General features: G+C 39.1%; 1 protein-coding gene across 1 annotated transcript in view; it reads right to left on the bottom strand.

The window, feature by feature from the left end:
• Nucleotides 1-7,510: 7,510 nt before the first annotated feature.
• Nucleotides 7,511-17,985, bottom strand: part of COPB1 (COPI coat complex subunit beta 1) — a 30,261-nt gene continuing 19,786 nt past the window's right edge. The window contains exons 16-22 of the mRNA XM_058159237.1: nucleotides 14,272-14,451; nucleotides 13,123-13,267; nucleotides 12,901-13,020; nucleotides 12,379-12,524; nucleotides 9,564-9,653; nucleotides 8,998-9,153; nucleotides 7,511-7,833 (exon numbers count right to left, since the gene is read on the bottom strand). Coding sequence (XP_058015220.1) covers nucleotides 7,774-7,833; nucleotides 8,998-9,153; nucleotides 9,564-9,653; nucleotides 12,379-12,524; nucleotides 12,901-13,020; nucleotides 13,123-13,267; nucleotides 14,272-14,451 — 897 coding nt within the window. The 3' untranslated portion in view covers nucleotides 7,511-7,773. The remainder of the gene's footprint in view (nucleotides 7,834-8,997; nucleotides 9,154-9,563; nucleotides 9,654-12,378; nucleotides 12,525-12,900; nucleotides 13,021-13,122; nucleotides 13,268-14,271; nucleotides 14,452-17,985) is intronic.

The raw sequence follows: 17,985 nt of genomic DNA, 5'->3' as shown, positions 1-17,985 counted from the left end.
CTTCGGTGGGAAGAAGAGCTGGCACTTCTTGCAGACAAATCCCTGCTGCTGCTGGACCTTCCCTGATGCAACACCCATTTATAAGGTGACTTCAGTGGAAGGAGAAAGTCCCAGAGGCTGCTGCAGGATGCAGTTTTTCTTTGTAGTGTGGAGCCAGCTCCCCCATTTGGTGCACCAATGATTGTATGCGAACGTGAACCGAATGGGCTAGTAATCTTAAGGCAGTCAAATAACTACTCTGTATCAGCATTGTAGACTGCTGGCTCATGTAACATCACCATATGATAAACAATCAAACAAACAAACAAACGAATGAACAAACGAACGAATAAATAAAATAGTGCAAAAGGCAGAGCAGGTATAAAAAACTGGAGCTTTGATCGTACTGCTATGAACACTATCCTGACTTTTTATACTCCTCTCCTCGTGAACAATAGTGTAAGAGAACATGGTTTCTATGTCTCTCCAAAAGTTGTGGAAAACGGGTATAGGGCATAATATGACAGCCATACAATCTAGCTCTCTGGTCTGAGAGCTTAAGAAAAGGGAAGAGAACCATAGATACAATTCTAAAGACAGCCTCTGTCTTTTTGGAAGAATTCAATTTAGTGACCGCATCATAATCTAGCAAATACACATATTATCTGAATGTCGCAGGAATCATGAATGAATGAAAGCATTAGTAAAAGAAAAAAAATGGAAATCTACCTAATAAATGTGTCTCATTAATGGACAGAAGTTACAGAGACAGATGTAATATGTGGGTTTTGAGATTGCAAGAATTAATCAGTGCTAAGTATTAGAATGTTACTGAATGTGGAATGCTGAGAATGTGTGGGAGTTCTCACAAAGTGGCTGATGCAGAAGATATAAATAGAAAGCAGGCATCAATTAACTATTACTATATATACATCTCTATCCCATTCATCAGGAAACTCTTCTGCTTACCTTTATCCTTTTTCTGGGCATGTGGGCTCACTACCAACCAAAACAACTCTATCTTTCTCTTTTAATTTCCTAAAACAGCATATGTGCAACCCAGTGGTACTCTTGAAAATAACAAATGGAGATAGAGGCTAACAACATATTAGCTTGCTACTTTTAAAAAATAAAGTAATATGGTATTATAAAAGGTCAGGTCCAACAGATAGCTTGGCAGATGCCAAGAGATGTATTGGTGACTAGATTAAAACCTTGTGAACTCTACCTTGGTGTTTACAGCTTATCCCATTTATTTGTTTATTGAATGTATAAGGCCACACAACTCTATAACAAATCTGGGTAGTGCATGTACAGTACAGTTAAGAACATTTGGAAGAAGAGCAAATGTTAAAAATAATAAAATACAGGACCCATAACTCACTTTAACTCCAGGACTGGGGAAAGAGACAAATTTTCCTGACTGTTTTAAAAATGGCCAGGTTGGAAGCCAGACATATTTTAAGGGTAATGGTGATCCAGAGGGCAGATACTGTGACAGAGAAGATATGTTCCCTTGGACCCAGCAAATAATACTGTTTAATACATGGGGCTTGTTGCATTATACAAGTAGGGCCAAAATCACAGAGGACAGGCAGTGAGCATTACCTTTTTAGGACATCCATTCTACCTCCACCAATTCTGTGCCAGTACTATAACTGAAAAGTGTCCAGATAATTGTTTTCCTCCAGGATACTCTGTACTGGCACCCCTACCATCTTCTCTCCAACCTTCCCTAGGATGGGAAGACTGGAAACTGAATGAAAACTGTCCAGTACTGTTTGTCCAGAGAAGACTTCTTAAAGAGGGATTGTTGAACTACACAGAAGGGGCCACCGCCCCCATCAGCAAAGTAGATATTACACAGGGACCCAAATACATGTTTCCTCCTCATAGAACTTACCAACCATGAGGAACATGGATCTAATACATCTGTGGTTGAGTTACCAGTAATAACTCAAGAATCCTGCTCACCTCCACAGGAGTTATAGGTTGAGTTGTATCCCATATAACCATACAAGATCTTACTTCAGAGATGGGCTGCTATGGGTTCGCCCAGGTTTGGGAGAACCTGTAGCTAATGTTATGGCCGGTTTGGAGAACCTCCAAATCCCACCCCTGGCTGGCCCAGCCCAGCCCACCCTGCCCCTCCCAGGAGTCTCCACACAGCCCATTTTGGACATGAGGTAAGTGCAGGGCCCACATGGAGGCTCGGAGAAAACGGGTCTCCCGGAAGGGGGAGGCAGTTTTTGCCCTCCCAGAGGCTTGAGAAAAGCCTCCGAAGCCTGGGGAAGGCGAAAACACCCCCCCACCCATGGTGCAGGAAGCTGACTAGGCCACGCCCATCCACAAACTGGGCAGAGAACCCATTGCTAAAATTTTTGAAGCCCACCTGTCTTGTTTCTATCACCTTGATAGGACCTGTCTAGTCCAAGCACATCCAAGCAACTTCATCTGCTAGATGCCTAGAATATTCCTCACAGCAACCCTCCTTAGCAGGAAACAAGTTACATCAGTAAGGGAAGATTATTCCTAGTAAGTCTGTTTTCAGTTGTCCAAAATCTTTTGGCAAGTAATTGTAGGAAGGGGCTGGCTTTGGTAGACCATTTTTTAGATAAGGGGTTTAAGGTTGTTAATAACAATAATTGAAATATATTTAAAACCTGCAAGAAATGAATGGATCCCGAGAGTGCTATCCATTCGGGAAGAGGAATAGTGTTATGAACTGAACAAATTATATATATGGTTTCCTGGGAAATTTTATTGAAAAAAGCCCCTATTTTTTTCCATATTGTGTTAAAAATTTTTTTAATTTTTCAGGTAACAGGAAGCTATTGTGGAAAGACTTAAGTTGTTCCTCTTGTTGCAATGCAATGAGCAACTGAAAAATGCAGGTAGACTATGCAATCAAGCTAAGACAATTGCAGAATGTAAAGCAGTTGAATAAGGAAACTTGCAGACATGATAATTTCTGTAAATGAAGGACTTGCAAGAACATGCAGAGAACAAGCCAAACAATAATTGTTCTGAAAATAAACCTTATTACTGTACAGTGTAATTTATTTCAGGCATTTCCTCCCCTTTACAATATCTTTTACACAATTGTTTCCTGCCATATAAGGCAGGGGTCTCCAACCTTGGTCTCTTTAAGACTTGTGGACTTCAACTCCCAGAGTCCCTCAGCCAGCAAAGCTGGCTGAGGAACTCTGGGAGTTAAAGTCCACAACTCTTAAAGGGACCAAGGTTGGAGACCCCTGATATAAGGAGTTTTTTTTTTTTTTTTTTAAACCCTATTGGTCTTCTTATTATAGAAAATCTTGGGACAGGAAGCAATACTCTGAATTGTCTGCTCAGGTGCAATTTTCTATTTCTCCTTTATATATAAACGTACAGTTGAGGCTTCTTTTTTCATAAATAAATGATCCTTAATGACTTACAGATGAATATCTGTTGGTTCCTCGTGTCAGCACGATGGCAGTACAGATTTCCTTGGCATTACAACACATAATTATCCTTTCCAAGAGTGACAATGTTCCCATGGCAACATAAGCATTTTTGTTATTGAAGAACTCAGAAACGTTTCTAAGTGAGAACACACATTGTAATGGTTAAAAAGAAAAAAAAGAAGAAGAAAAGAAAGTTATCACTTACTAAGGAAGAGGCGTAAAAAGCCAGATGCAGTGATCTAAAATGAGAGATGTAGCAGCGTGAAGAACAGCCTCACTTAGTCTCCATTATTTCTTCACACGTATATTATTTGCATAAAGCAGCTTTTAGATTATTTTCAATGTGTTAAACAGCGTGGGTTAGACTTTTTCTTTTCCAGCTGATGAATGCACTCATTTTTTATTTCACTTTTGCTTTCTGTGCCTATGTCCAATACAGTAGTCCTTGACTTAGAATAGTTCATAGAATAGAATTTTATTGGCCAAGTGTGATTGGACACACAAGGAATTTGTCTTGGTGCATATGCTCTCAGTGTACATAAAAGAAAAGATACCTTCATCAAGGTACAACATTTACAACACAAATGATGGTCAATATATCAATATAAATCATAAGGATTGCCAGCAACAAGTTATAGTCATACAGTCATAAGTGGAAAGAGATTGGTGATGGGAACGATGAAACGATTAATAGTAGTGCAGATTCAGTAAATAGTCTGACAGTGTTGAGGGAATTATTTGTTTAGCAGAGTGATGGCCTTCGGGAAAAAACTGTTCTTGTGTCTAGTTGTTCTGGTGTGCAGTGCTCTATAGCGTCGTTTTGAGGGTAGGGGTTGAAACAGTTTATGTCCAGGATGCGAGTGATCTGCAAATATTTTCACGGTCCTCTTCTTGATTCGTGCAGTATACAGGTCCTCAATGGAAGGCAGGTTGGTAGCAATTATTTTTTCTGCAGTTCTAATTATCCTCTGAAGTCTGTGTTTTTCTTGTTGGGTTGCAGAACCGAACCAGACAGTTATAGAGGTGCAAATGACAGACTCAATAATTCCTCTGTAGAATTGGATCAGCAGCTCCTTGGGCAGTTTGAGCTTACTGAGTTGGCGCAGAAAGAACATTCTTTGTTGTCTATTCTATTCTATTCTATTCTATTCTATTCTATTCTATTCTATTCTATTCTATTCTATTCATGTAGTGACTCTTCAAAGTTACAACAGCACTGGAAAAAATGACTAATTTTTTGCGACTATTTTTCAGACTTACGACCATTACAGTATCCCTGTGGTCACATGACCGAAATTCAGCTGCTTGGCAACTGACTCATATTTACGATGGTTGCAGTCTCCCGGGGTCATGTGATCCCCTTTTGTGGCCTTCTGACAAGTAAAGTCAATGGGGAACCATATTTCCATACTTCTGATCTTCAGCTCCAGTATTATTATTATTTAGCACATGATGAGAACACAACAGAAGTAAATGTATACACAGTCCATGTAATTATAAGTAAAACCTCTATGGAGGTATGGCAGTGGCTTCATAACTGGGTGTCCAATTTAGCTATCCAGGTGATCACCTCTGGCATTGCTTCATGCATATCTTCTAGGGAACCAGAGAACGCATGTCGTATGCCATTTTCCATAGTATGTTGCACGTTATCAGCATCATAATTGCAACAAGAGGTATCTTTCCATCCCCACTGATACAGGGCAGAGGCGCTTCTTCCATTATCACACCCAATTCTGTTCAATTTATACCAAAGTGAGGCAGATCAAAACCAGGTGGTTTGGTAGAGGGATCACTAATGGTCAGGCCACAAGAAGGTACTTTGGACCATTCTTCTCTCCAGGCGTTCTTGGGGTTAAACTGGGTAAATGTTAAATTAATACCGGTAGCTATTTTCCAAGCTGGCCTATGGGATTAAGGCAGCTCAAGTGCATAAAGATTCAGTGATGAAGAGGATAGCAGCAAGAATAGGAGGAGCACCTGTGCTCACTTCCTACATGGAAAGGACTCTGGCTGCAGAAAACCTCCTGCTCTTCCTGTAACTTTGAAGAGCCATGTGGATGGCTTGCCATTTCTCTGGTGAACAAAGAACGTGGCAGAAAATCTAACTCTGATGTTGCCAATTTCTCTCTCACCTTGGCTTATCCCACAGTACTTCAACCTTGAGACCAAAGGAAATAGTTTTATTTTTCTTCGATTCCTGCAGACTGCCTGGACAAATCCCTAGTTTTCTTGGCAAGAGTTCAGAAGTGGTTTGCCAGTCTCCTTCCTAAGGTTGAGAGAAAGTGACTGACCCAAGGTCCATCAGCTGGCTTTGTGCATAAAGTGGGACTTGAACTTACAGCCTCACGGTTTCTAATCTGATGCTTTAACTACTACACCATATTGGGTCTCACAAGAAAATAGTAGCTGTGCCCAAACCTGGATGTATTAAGACTGATTCTTGTCCATAGTGTGACTCTCACCAAAGTCTTTTGATAACACAAATCATGACCATTTGAAAGGGAATAATAGAGGGCAAGGAAATATCCTAATGTGAATACACATGGATTAAATACAACAGGGATATTCTCTTTATTAGGCTACAAGGCAGAAATAAAACATATACAGTACAATGATACTTTTCCCTGTTAAAAATGGACTCTTTAAATAATCATTGTAGGTGGGATAAATGCATGAGGGGCTATTAAGTAAAACTCACACTGAAAAATGAAAAACAAACAATGATTTTAAGTGAAACAAATGATTACAATAACTTGGTTTGAAAGAGAGAGGCTGGAAAAAGAGAGGAATCAAAAGAATATCAAAAATGAGAATGGTAATGAAGAGAAATAATCCCACTGCTCACAATTGCAATTTGCAAGTGCAAGTCACACAGAACCACTCAGGACAAAAACATGGAATAGCTGCTATAAAACCACCATTTTCAAAATGGCAGCGGTCATTCGTATGGAAATGGTTTTAACTTCTGGAATAACAAATTGAGATTAGAATTACATGCAAGTCTTGAATGCAAGTCTGGTCGATTAGAGTTGTATCCATCTTAGGCAAGTAAAAATTAGTCTAAAACATCGCTGATTAGTATCAGATTCAGGCTTCATTGTTGGGAGTTGGAGCACAGCCCAAATTTCAAGTTGATACCAAAATAGCACCACAAGAAGTGGTTAGTTTTAAACAGCATGTTAAACCATAATACAGCTTGGTTGTTTTGGTTTATAATTATGTGAGAACCTAGCAAATTTTGGGCTTTTTAATAAGCCTTATCTTCATTGACTATGTGAACCCAGCAGTGATTCATACTTGAATGTTTGACATTCATTTTCATTTAATATAAAAGAATTGCTTAGAGTGCAAATGTACTATTGTTGTAATGACCTGAAGTTCTGTTTCATGATATGAAAATTTTGCTAGGCATTTATTCCTGAAAAACACAAGTCCAGAGAAAACAAATCCAATTTAAAGGATTAAGAATGTGCTTAAATCCAATGACTAAAAACAATCCCATTTGCGTACATAGACTACTAAATTTGATGACACATTGGGGGCTAGAGCCCCCAATCAGGATACCAGAAGACCCATACACAGTAACAGGCTTCACTGCTGCTACGCTGGTTACTGGAAAGCATACCACCTCAGGAAACATGGCCTCCTTGCTGCTAAGGGTATCTAATTTATATGAAATTAATTCATCCCAGAAAGACCCTCTGGAACATCTTCCTCAAGGTGAGATACGCCCCCATCCTCTTGGCCTCCATAACTGCCTAAAATCCTAGCTTTTCTGACTGGCCTTAGGGCATTCCATATTGGAGGTGGTTTTTGGAGTAGGAAGATCCCGTTCCACCCCATAGTATTCTATTTTTAAAACTTATTTAATTTTTAGTTATTTAATATTTAAATGTTCTATATTTGTTTTCATTATGTTTGTAAGCCACTTGATAGTGAGTTGGGTGGCATATAAATTAAATATGTCTATGTGTGTATGAAAAGAAATTCTAATTTTGCTCATAGTCTATCCTAAAGTTTACTATGAAACTTTTGTTAAGTTCTCAATAATATAGATCTGATGTCCAAGTAATACAGCACAATTATAGAGAATTGTATTTTATTTTAGTTTGGAAAGAGTACATGTAAGAGACTAGACAAATTGACTTTTACAGACATAGAGAAAAAATATATTTGAAGTTTTATCAACAATGATCTTGAATGATAAGTAAAACCTAAAAATTATTTACTGGAATTTATTCATTACAAGTTCGGCTTCTACACCCAAAAACACAGAATATGCAAAATGTTCTGATCTCCAACAAGCAAAATTCCAAGCATTTAGTTGTAAATGTTCAGAAGAACCTTATAAATTAGTTTTCTTCTGAGAGAGATTGATCTTGTCACCAAGACTTAGCGCCATTCCCTGTAAGGAACAGAATGACAATTTAAATAATCATTTCAATATTTAGTAATTTGGTAAGAAAAATATTCCCCCCCCCCAAGTCTGCATCTGCATGACTTTTGAGAAGATTTTTAGAAAATTTGGAATGTTTTATGCAAAAACCCTGAAATAATTAAATGATAGTTAATTCTTCAGTTCAGTGCTGTCACATTTTCTCCTAGTCTCTCTTATAACTACAGCTTAGAAAAACTTTGGGTAATGCCTTGTAGTCAGTTAACTTTTAGTTACAATCTTAAAATTTATCATTTTATAGCAACCTCTCCATTTGATGCTATAATAAATCAAAACCCATTTAGATCATCACATGCAAAAGGTGGCCACCTAATCAGAAGGGATAGCATCCAATGACAATATTCTCCTTTCTCCAGACCTTTCCAGATTATGCATATGCATACTGAGCAAGATGAAAATCTTATAACTGAAAACACCCCCATTGATTATGCGGTTTTTGTCAGAATGAATTTAAATGTAATTTTATTACATTTTGATTTCTTAAGACTTTGGGGAAAAATACTTTTGAGTGTATGCTATTATGGTACTGTATAAATTTGGTAAAAAACTAAGATGATCAGAATTAGTATGTCACAACATTAAAATTGGCAGTTCAGAGGTTTTAAAAGCAAGCATAGAATTCTTCCTGAAGTGTAATGATACATAAATTTTGAGATTCTGAATTATTGTACACATTAATTGCCAAACCCAACTATACTGTAATTGGGAATAAAGGGAAACCAAGTATTTCATGATAGCTGGTTTCACTGAATTATAAATACTTTTAAAAGTTTCTCAAATATACCCAGCAGCTTTTCAAGAGATACATATATAGCGAGAGCCTAGACACCATCACACAAATGCAACAGTTCATGGCACTTCAGAAAATTCCCACTTCATTTTTGGACTGGTCTATTTCATCAGCACTTCTCCTAATAACATATTTACCTGTTTATTCTACAAAGATTTACAGGGCATTCCCTGTAGTCTGAAGAATTCATTCAGGATAATGTGCTGCATCAGTCAATATACAGTAATCAGATTAATCATTAGAGTAATGATAAATGGTAAATTAAGAGCAAATATTTCACCAATGTAAAAAGTTCCCAAATTTAAGGAGACAGGCATAATTACCTGACTTTTTGCCCGAATTCTTATGTGTCCTGTGACTGGAGCATCAGGTCCAAGATGAATTGGCTTTTCAATGCTGACATTTGCAAGTGCGTCTTCTCCAAATATGGAGCGTGCATATAGGTTGGCAGCCATGAAACCACAATAACCAGAAAGTGCCTAGAAAACAATATTTGATACAATGTTTATAAAAATGTATTTTTCCCTTGAAGTTCTTAATAACTGAGCAGGTCTGTGGCTTAATGCTTTATCTTTTTCTCATTACATTACAGTTCAAACTATACCAAAAGCAATAACCATACACTCGCCTTATTTATCCAAAACAGATTTACTTGAACAGACAGTGAAGCCAAATTAAAGCAAATTTTAAATCCATTGATTTCTTTAATGTAATATTAGTAAACTGCACTTGTCACTGATGGACTTTGCACCAACATATCCTATACCATTCTAAGAATCTAAGCCTCAAGAAAAGTTTTCAGCAGATGCGTCCCAGGGATGGGTGATTAGAAAGGAAGAAGTACTAAGAAAGCCCTAAATTAGTTCCAGAACTGGTTATAAGATCTTACCTTTTCTGGGGTAAGGCATTTCATGTTAGTTGATTTTAAGATATGTTGCAAGTATTCATTCAGATCCACTATATTGGTATTCACTGTAACCTTCAAAAATAAATAGAAATTAAATAGAAAGACAAGCTGTCTTTCAATTGATAAGAAATAATTGAAGACATGGCTTTTAATATCAGATTTCTTTAAACATCACTTGGATTTTTAAATGTTACCATCAACTGTATTCTAAAAGAACTCTAGTTTTCAAACACTTTAACATAGCCTGCAAAGATTTGAAGCCACCCAGTATCCATATCCATTATATCAATCAATCAATTTTTCCAATATTTTTGTGGATGGTGATGCCAATATTGAATTATCTAAAGTCCTGGTACAGATTTAAATCATTATTGCTTATAATTATAGTTAGTGATTTATATTATGTTAGCGAGGTATTCTTAATTTAAAGCTTAATAGTGATATTTTTCTTTCAGCAATATAACACATTTTATAACTTTATAAATTACTAATGATATGTTTTAAGAAAGTAATCTCCATGACATTTTAGATTCCATATTTACTTATTTATATCTGGAGGTCCAGCCGTTCCGAGGCTGATCGGACACTAGTGAGGTCTTTTACTAAGACCTACCTAGTGGCAATGAAGGAGGCGAAACGTTCTTACGTTTCCACCCTCATTGCATCGGCAGATAACCGCCCGGCCGCCTTGTTTCGGGTGACCCGCTCCCTCCTTCATCAAGAGGGGTGGGATGACCCCTTACAGGGACGAGCTGAGGAGTTTAACGGTTATCTATACGATAAAATCGTTCAGCTTCGGGATAGTTTGGACCAAGATTGCAGCAATCCAACTGGGATGACAGAGACACGTCTTGCCGATGTTATTTGGGATGAGTTTGATTCTGTGGCTCTCGAGGACGTGGACAGGTTGCTGGGGAGGTTACATGCAACTACATGTTTACTGGACCCGTGTCCTTCCTGGTTAGTGCTGGCTGCTCAGGAAGTGACACGAGGCTGGCTCCAGGGGATTATAAATGCTTCTTCGATGGAAGGGTTTTTCCCCGCCGCCTTGAAAGAGGCGGTGGTGAGACCCCTCCTCAAGAAGCCTTCCCTGGACCCAGCTATTTTGGGAAATTTTCGTCCAGTCTCCAACCTTCGCTTTGTGGCGAAGGTTGTAGAGAGTGTGGTTGCATGGCAGCTCCCCCAGCACTTGGAGGAAACTGTCTATCTAGACCCGTTCCAGTCCGGCTTCTGACCCGGTTATAGCACGGAGACGGCTTTGGTCGCGTTGGTGGATGACCTCTGGAGGGCCAGGGACAGGGGTTGCTCCTCTGCCTTGGTCCTATTAAACCTCTCAGCGGCTTTTGATACCATCGACCATGGTACCTTGCTGCGCCGGTTGGAGGGATTGGGAGTGGGGGGCACTGTTTATCGGTGGTTCTCCTCCTATCTCTCTGACCGGTCGCAGATGGTGTTGACGGGGGGGCAGAGGTTGTCCTCGAGGCGCCTCACTTGTGGGGTGCCTCAGGGGTCGATTCTCTCGCCTACCCTGTTCAACATCTATATGAAGCCGCTGGGTGAGGTCATCAGTGGTTTCGGGGTGAGTTATCATCTGTACGCTGATGATACTCAGCTGTACCTCTCCACCCCGGACCACCCCAACGAAGCGGTCGAAGTGCTGTCCCGGTGTCTGGAAGCTGTACGGGTCTGGATGGGGAGAAACAGACTCAAGCTCAATCCCTCCAAGACGGAGTGGCTGTGGATGCCGGCACCCCGGTACAGTCAGCTGCATCCGCGGCTGACTGTTGGGGGCGAGGTAGTGGCCTCAAAGGAGGTGGTCCGCAACTTGGGCGTCCTCCTGGATGGACGGCTGTCCTTTGATGAACATCTGGCGGCCATCTCCAGGAGGGCCTTTTACCAAGTTTGCTTGGTCCGCCAGTTGCGTCCCTTCCTTGACCGGGATGCCTTATGCACGGTCACTCACGCTCTGGTTACATCTAGGTTGGATTACTGCAATGCTCTCTACATGGGGCTGCCCTTGAGGTGCACCCGGAGGCTACAGTTAGTCCAGAATGCGGCTGCGCGAGTGGTAACGGGAGCCGCTCGTGGCTCCCACGTAACACCACTACTCCGTAGCCTGCACTGGCTTCCTGTGGTTTTCCGGGTGCGCTTCAAGATTTTGATTACCACCTTTAAAGCGCTCCATGGCTTAGGACCCGGGTACTTACGAGACCGCCTGCTGTTACCTTATGCCTCCCACCGACCCGTACGCTCTCACAGAGAGGGTCTCCTCAGGGTGCCGTCCGCTAAACAGTGTCGGCTGGGGGCCCCCCCGAGCAGGGCCTTCTCTGTGGGGCACCACGCCTGGAACGAACTTCCCCCTGGCTTACATCAAGTGCCTGATCTTCAGACCTTCCGTCGTGAGCTCAAAACACACCTATTTATTCAAGCGGGACTGGCATAATAGTGTCAAATTTTAATTTGGGGGTTTTATTAATATTTTTAAAATTTTAAAACTAAATTTTAACCGGGTTTTATTATTTATATGTCTATTTTAAATATTTGGCCTATTTAATAAGTTTTTTAGATTAATGTTTTACTTTGTATATTTATATGTTTTTTATATGGCTGTACACCGCCCTGAGTCCCTAGGGAGATAGGGCGGTATAAAAGTATGAATAAATAAATATATCTTAGTAACTGCATTTTAGATTTTTATTCTTTTAGATGTCTCTTATCCTTCATGGGTTATAAGTTTCTTTCTTTTAAATGTTCAGTAATAAAAAGTATAAATATTGAAACAGTTTATAGAGCTCACTTTGTTTTCCCATTCAAATTCTGCCCACATCTGACGGAACTCAGCATCAGTACAAGTAGCAGGCTGGATATAATCCATGATGTCAATGTGTATGTCACTAAGAACAACACAGTTTCTATCACTGGCTGCTCCAGAAACATCATATACTAAAAATAGAGAAAGAGAAAAGTCAGTAGAAATTAACAACATACTTTGTGACAGTTTTGAAACTGAATACACAAATTTCATTCTGAAAAGTGGCATTTTTTTGAAAATAGTATTCCCCAATATTTTAGGTGCTGCTAATTTCTATATTGTACCATGTTTCCCCAAAAATAAGACCCTGTCTTTTATTTTTTTGAACCCTGAAATAAGCGCTTGGCCTTACTGCCATGCACTTAAAAGTCCGATTGGGCTTATTATCAGAGGATGTCCTATTTTGGGGGATACTGTATATAATTTATCCAACCATTCATTCATTTTCTCTCAACAGGGATCTGACACTTTCAAAATCCCATATAATATACAAAGTAGAACACTTACCGATGTTGCCAAAAATAATTCCATTTTCAGTGGAAGCTACTTTCACATTCGCTTTTATATTGGCAAAATCATGGGGCGCAAGAGTCAGAGGAGATGGCTTTTCCACCAGCTTCAAGTCACCTAATTAAAATGGTTTGAAGGGAACACATCAAGACAACGTTAATGAGAAACACAGGAAAAAAATATTCAGAAGAAATAAGTAAAAACTGGTGGATTATTTACCTAACGTAGCCAATTCTAGTGTGCAATTCTGCAAAGTATCACTGGTCTGGTTTACTACAAGCACATCCAACACAATATCATACTGGTTGACGTGGACATATGCTTCAGCATAGACAGGATCTGAAAAACCTGTCAACTGAGTTACCTATCAAGGATAAGAATTTTGGGGGGAAAAAATGCACATTATTTCTTTTATTAGCAATACTGTTTAATCCTGTTTAGCTCAACAGCCCCGTGGAGATGTGTGCAGGGGATGTTGGTCAGTCTACGGACAAAAGTGAGGGGGGCGAGGGATTAAGTTGGCAGCATGATAAAAGCTGAGCCCAATGTAAGGAAGACTTTGGGGTTAATTTGGCCAAGAAAATTATCCCCACGGCTATGAAAGTGGATCCTGGGTGCTGCGCTGCAATGGAGAAATGGACAATGGCGCAGCTGGCACAAGGGAAGGAGAAGTAGCGGGGGGGGGGGAAGAGAGAAAGCAACCTTCTCCTTCCCTTGCGCTGGCCACTACGTTGCCGCTTCTCCACTACAGCGCAACGCAGCACCCAGGATCCACTTTGACAGCGGGGGGAGGGGGGGAGTAACTTAACAACTGATTCACCTGAAATGGTGCAAACCGGCTGAATCCCACTACTGCTAATATCACAAAACCAGTGGTGGAATTCAAATTTTTTTACTACCAGTTCTGTTGATGAGGCTTGGTGGGCATGGTGTGGCTTGATGGGCATGGCAGAGGAAGTATACTGCAAAACCTCCATTCCCACCCCATTCTGGGGCTAGTCAGAAGTGGTATTTGTTGGTTCTCTGAACTACTCAAAATTTCCGCTACTCGTTCTCTGGAACCTATCAGAACCCCTGCTGAATAGCACCCCTGCCCAAAGCTATTAAAATGATTTACTGTATTCCAAAATACAATTACTCTCTTCTCACCAGCATGGCAACTCATACTTGGGAGAAATTCAATCATAGAGTTAAATAAACTTTATATTTACAGTTCAAATAGTACTTCCTTGTTTCGCCTAAGAAGCCATGCTATTTGTTTCTCTTCACCCACAGCTAAGCCGTTTTGCATTTTTCTGGCTTTCATTACATTTCACTATTGAAAATGAGATAAGGTACTTCAGACTGCCTGGGAAGAATCTATATTACCTTGTTGAGCTTGGATGCCAGTGGGTCAGCAGCTTCTTTTCTCTGAGTGTTTCCCATAGCTGCTAAAAGACTGAGCTGAAACTGATCTTCCTTTGAGCTCATTTCATTTTTAGCAGTGAGCTGCATAAAAGAAATAGGGTCATCTGGCTGAATGGTCACGTTCCTCTTCTCAGACTCTTTCTGATGTAAGGGGAAAAGAAAAAAGAAGCGGTTAAGAGAAATGTAAACAAAAAAGAAAAGGCTTGACTTCCATTGGCGCCATTGGCGTTGAAGACAATCCTTCGGATTGCCAGCCCTGCGATCACGTTAAAAACCGCTTGGACAGCGCAAATCGGCTGTCTGACGGTTTGGAAACCTTTCCCTCGGGAGAAGAGGGAAAGGAGAGAAGTCGAGCGAGGGTAGAGCTCCCCAAAAGCCCCTGGAATAAAGCCAGGGGCTTGGAGGGTGTGAGCTCCCTGGAAGCCTGACGGAGCTCCAGATCTAGGGCGCTTCTGCTTAAGCAGAACAATACGCTGTGACCACTTCTGTGTTCAATATTAGTTTTAACCTGATCCCAATGCAGATGGAGCAAAAACAGGAGCACTGGCAATTGTAACTGCGAGTACCAAACCTTAACTTTGTTTCTACATTGTTTCCTTCTGAATCAACTTAAGAACAAAGGAAATGGCGCCTGTAATGTAATAGGGCGTGAAAGTGAAAGTTAAGGAACTGCTTGTTAACTGCTTGTTAATGCTGTTAGCGCTCTCAACGCTGTTTAAGGCTGCTGGATTTTACATTGAATTGGAGAGGCTTAAAAGTGGAAACTGAAAGTCTTATAGACAATAGAACTGACTTATTTAACAATTATTGTCTTTTTGAAGAAGCAAGGAGAATTGAATTTATTGGCGTTACCTAAGTATACTTAAAGAAAGATGTCCTCTAAGCAATTAAACCCTGGAGTTTCTAAAAGAGCTGGAGGTTCTCCAGCTCATACAGCTAACCCACAAGCATTAAATTTGGAAGCCTACAAGAATCTCTGAAGGAATTTTTAAAAGAATCAGTAGAGCAAGCTTTAAAACTTCAAACTGTTATTATGGAAGAAAAACTTAAAGAAATAGCAGAGGAGATAGCAGTTCGCAATAAAGAAATAAGAGAAGATATAGTGTCTGCATTTCAAGGTATGGTAAATAATATGATCCAGATGGATGAAAGGTTGGAAAAAATTAATCAATCTAATTTGAATTTGGAAAATAAAATGGAGGAAGTCCAAACCAAAGTGGACAGAGAAGATGATGAAGTGGTTTTATTACAATATAGATAGATGGAGTTTGCCCTGAGAGTGAAAGGATTGAAAGAAAATAAACAAGAGAACTTAAAAGAGATTTTTTCAGAGGCTTTTGCACAATTGACTGGAGAGCAATCAACAGACCTTTTATTCCAAATTGATAAAATCTATCGTGTTAATTCCTGGGCTGCTAGACAGAGACAATTACCAAAAGACATTGTGATTCATTTTACAACCTGGAGGATTAGAAATGAAATTTTACAAGCCTCCTACAAAAATAAAATCCAGATAGCAGAACAAGAGTTACTAGTGTTAAATTGTACAAGAATAACTATGAGGTTTTATGGCAAAAAGTTCAGAAGGAGTTGATTGTTTGGAAAAAATTGCAATTATCTTTGCTGGGGAGAATTGCTGCTATTAAAATGAATGTTTTACCTAGATTTTTATTCCTCTTTCAAATGATACCAATAATTAAGAAAGATAAGAATCTTGAGGAATGGCAGAAGGGAATTAATAAATTTATATGGGAAGGTAAAAAAGCTAGGGTTAAAATGAAAATAATTCAAGATTCTCGGGAAAGGGGAGGTTTAAAAATGCCCAATTTTAAATTATACTATGAAGCAGCTGCTCTCTCTGCAATAAGTGATTGGTTTAATTTAACAGAGGAAAGAATTTTGAATATAGAAGGTTATGATTTGTTATATGGATGGCATGCATATCTAATTTATGACAAAAAAGTGGATAAGGCCTTTAAAAATCATGTGCTAAGAACTGCTCTTCTGCGTGTTTGGAAAAAATACTCTTATAAACTAAATTATAAGGTTCCTATATGGGCAAGTCCTAGACATACAATAGAGAATATAAATATAGAACAGAATCAGGAAATGATTACATATAAAGATCTTTTGTATACTGAAGGAGGTAATTTGCAATTAAAATCTCTGCACGTATTAAAAGAGGAAGGGAAAAATTATACTTGGTTTCAATATGAGCAACTACATGCTAGATGGAAGGAAGATCAGAAAATTGGTATAGAGCAGAACGAGGGAAATTTGGTAAAGCAAATTAGAAATCAGTCTCAGGAGCATATAAAGAGATTGTATAATGTGTTACTTGAAATAGATTCTGAAAGGGACTTGGTAAAGGACTGTATGATAAAGTGGGCACAAAATTTTCAGGAGCCAATATTATTGGAAACTTGGGAAAAATTTGGGTTAGAAATGTTAAATTCACGCAGGCACAGAATCTGAGGAAAATTTTTATAAAATGTTTTATAGATGGCACCTAGATCCTAAAAATTATCGTGTATGTATCCAGATATGCAAGCAAAATGTTGGAGATGTAATTGTGATGACGCTACATATTTTCACATTTGGTGGACTTGTAAGGACATAAAGGCCTTTTGGATAAAAATTTGGTGGATTTTACAAAATGTTTTGAAAAAGAAGATAAAGTTCCTGCCGCAATTTTTTTGTTGGGAATTATTACGGATTGTACAGTAATTGAGACTAAATTGATTTTAAATCTAATAACAGCGGCAAGATTACTAATAGGACAATATTGGAAGAAAAAGAAGTACCTACAATAGAAGAATGGATATTGAAAGTTGCCAATTTGGCTGAGATGGCGAAGATATCAGCCTTTTGAAAGACAATACGCAAGAAAAGATACTTAAAGGAATGGAAAAATGGATTGACTATATTCAACGTAGATATCAGACTAAGAGTTATCAGACTGTTTTTGAATGATTATGATGTATTATTCTTGATTGTTTTTGGGGGAAGTTAGGAATTGATGATTGTAGGGGTATAATTAAGTTGGGATGAAAATTTTTTAGCATATGTTTGTTTTATTTTTAACTATACCTTGTGCCCGTTCCGGGAAGTCGGGGGGGGGGGAGGGGGGTTGTGAAGGGAGGGGAGAGGAGGGGGGGAAAGGGGGAAAAAATTTTTGTAAAACTTTTTGAATTAAAAAAAAAAAAAAAGAGTTACTAGTATTGAAAGAAATTCCTCCTAAAATGTTAGGAAACAGAAAAGAGTTTACTTTCTTGGTGAATGAACTCAAAAATCGACAGATACAATTTAAATGGGATGTTCCAACTGGATTAATATTATTTTACGCAGGAGAAAGATATTGCCTTAATACAGTTTGGAAGGCGAGAGATTTCTATACTAATGTTTTAAAGGCTGGAAGCCCACCATCACCAGATGTCAGGAGGAGAGGAGAAACAGAGATGGTAAAAAAATCTGTAAAGGAAGGAAAGCAGATACAAGCACAAGTGGAAGTTGCAATTACTGAAGAAGATTTATCGCAATCATTGGGTACTCCCCAAATTCCAGAATTAATGGGAAAAATAGGAGATGCAAAAGAACAAAGATTGACCAGAGCGGCTATTAAACATAAAGAACAAGAAAAGATGCAACAATCTCAAGCAAAAACTCAAGAAATTA

The sequence above is a fragment of the Ahaetulla prasina genome, chromosome 1 (genome assembly GCF_028640845.1).
Source record: "Ahaetulla prasina isolate Xishuangbanna chromosome 1, ASM2864084v1, whole genome shotgun sequence".
In the NCBI taxonomy this organism is placed as follows: domain Eukaryota; kingdom Metazoa; phylum Chordata; class Lepidosauria; order Squamata; family Colubridae; genus Ahaetulla; species Ahaetulla prasina.
This window is presented reverse-complemented; position numbering and strand designations above follow the sequence as displayed.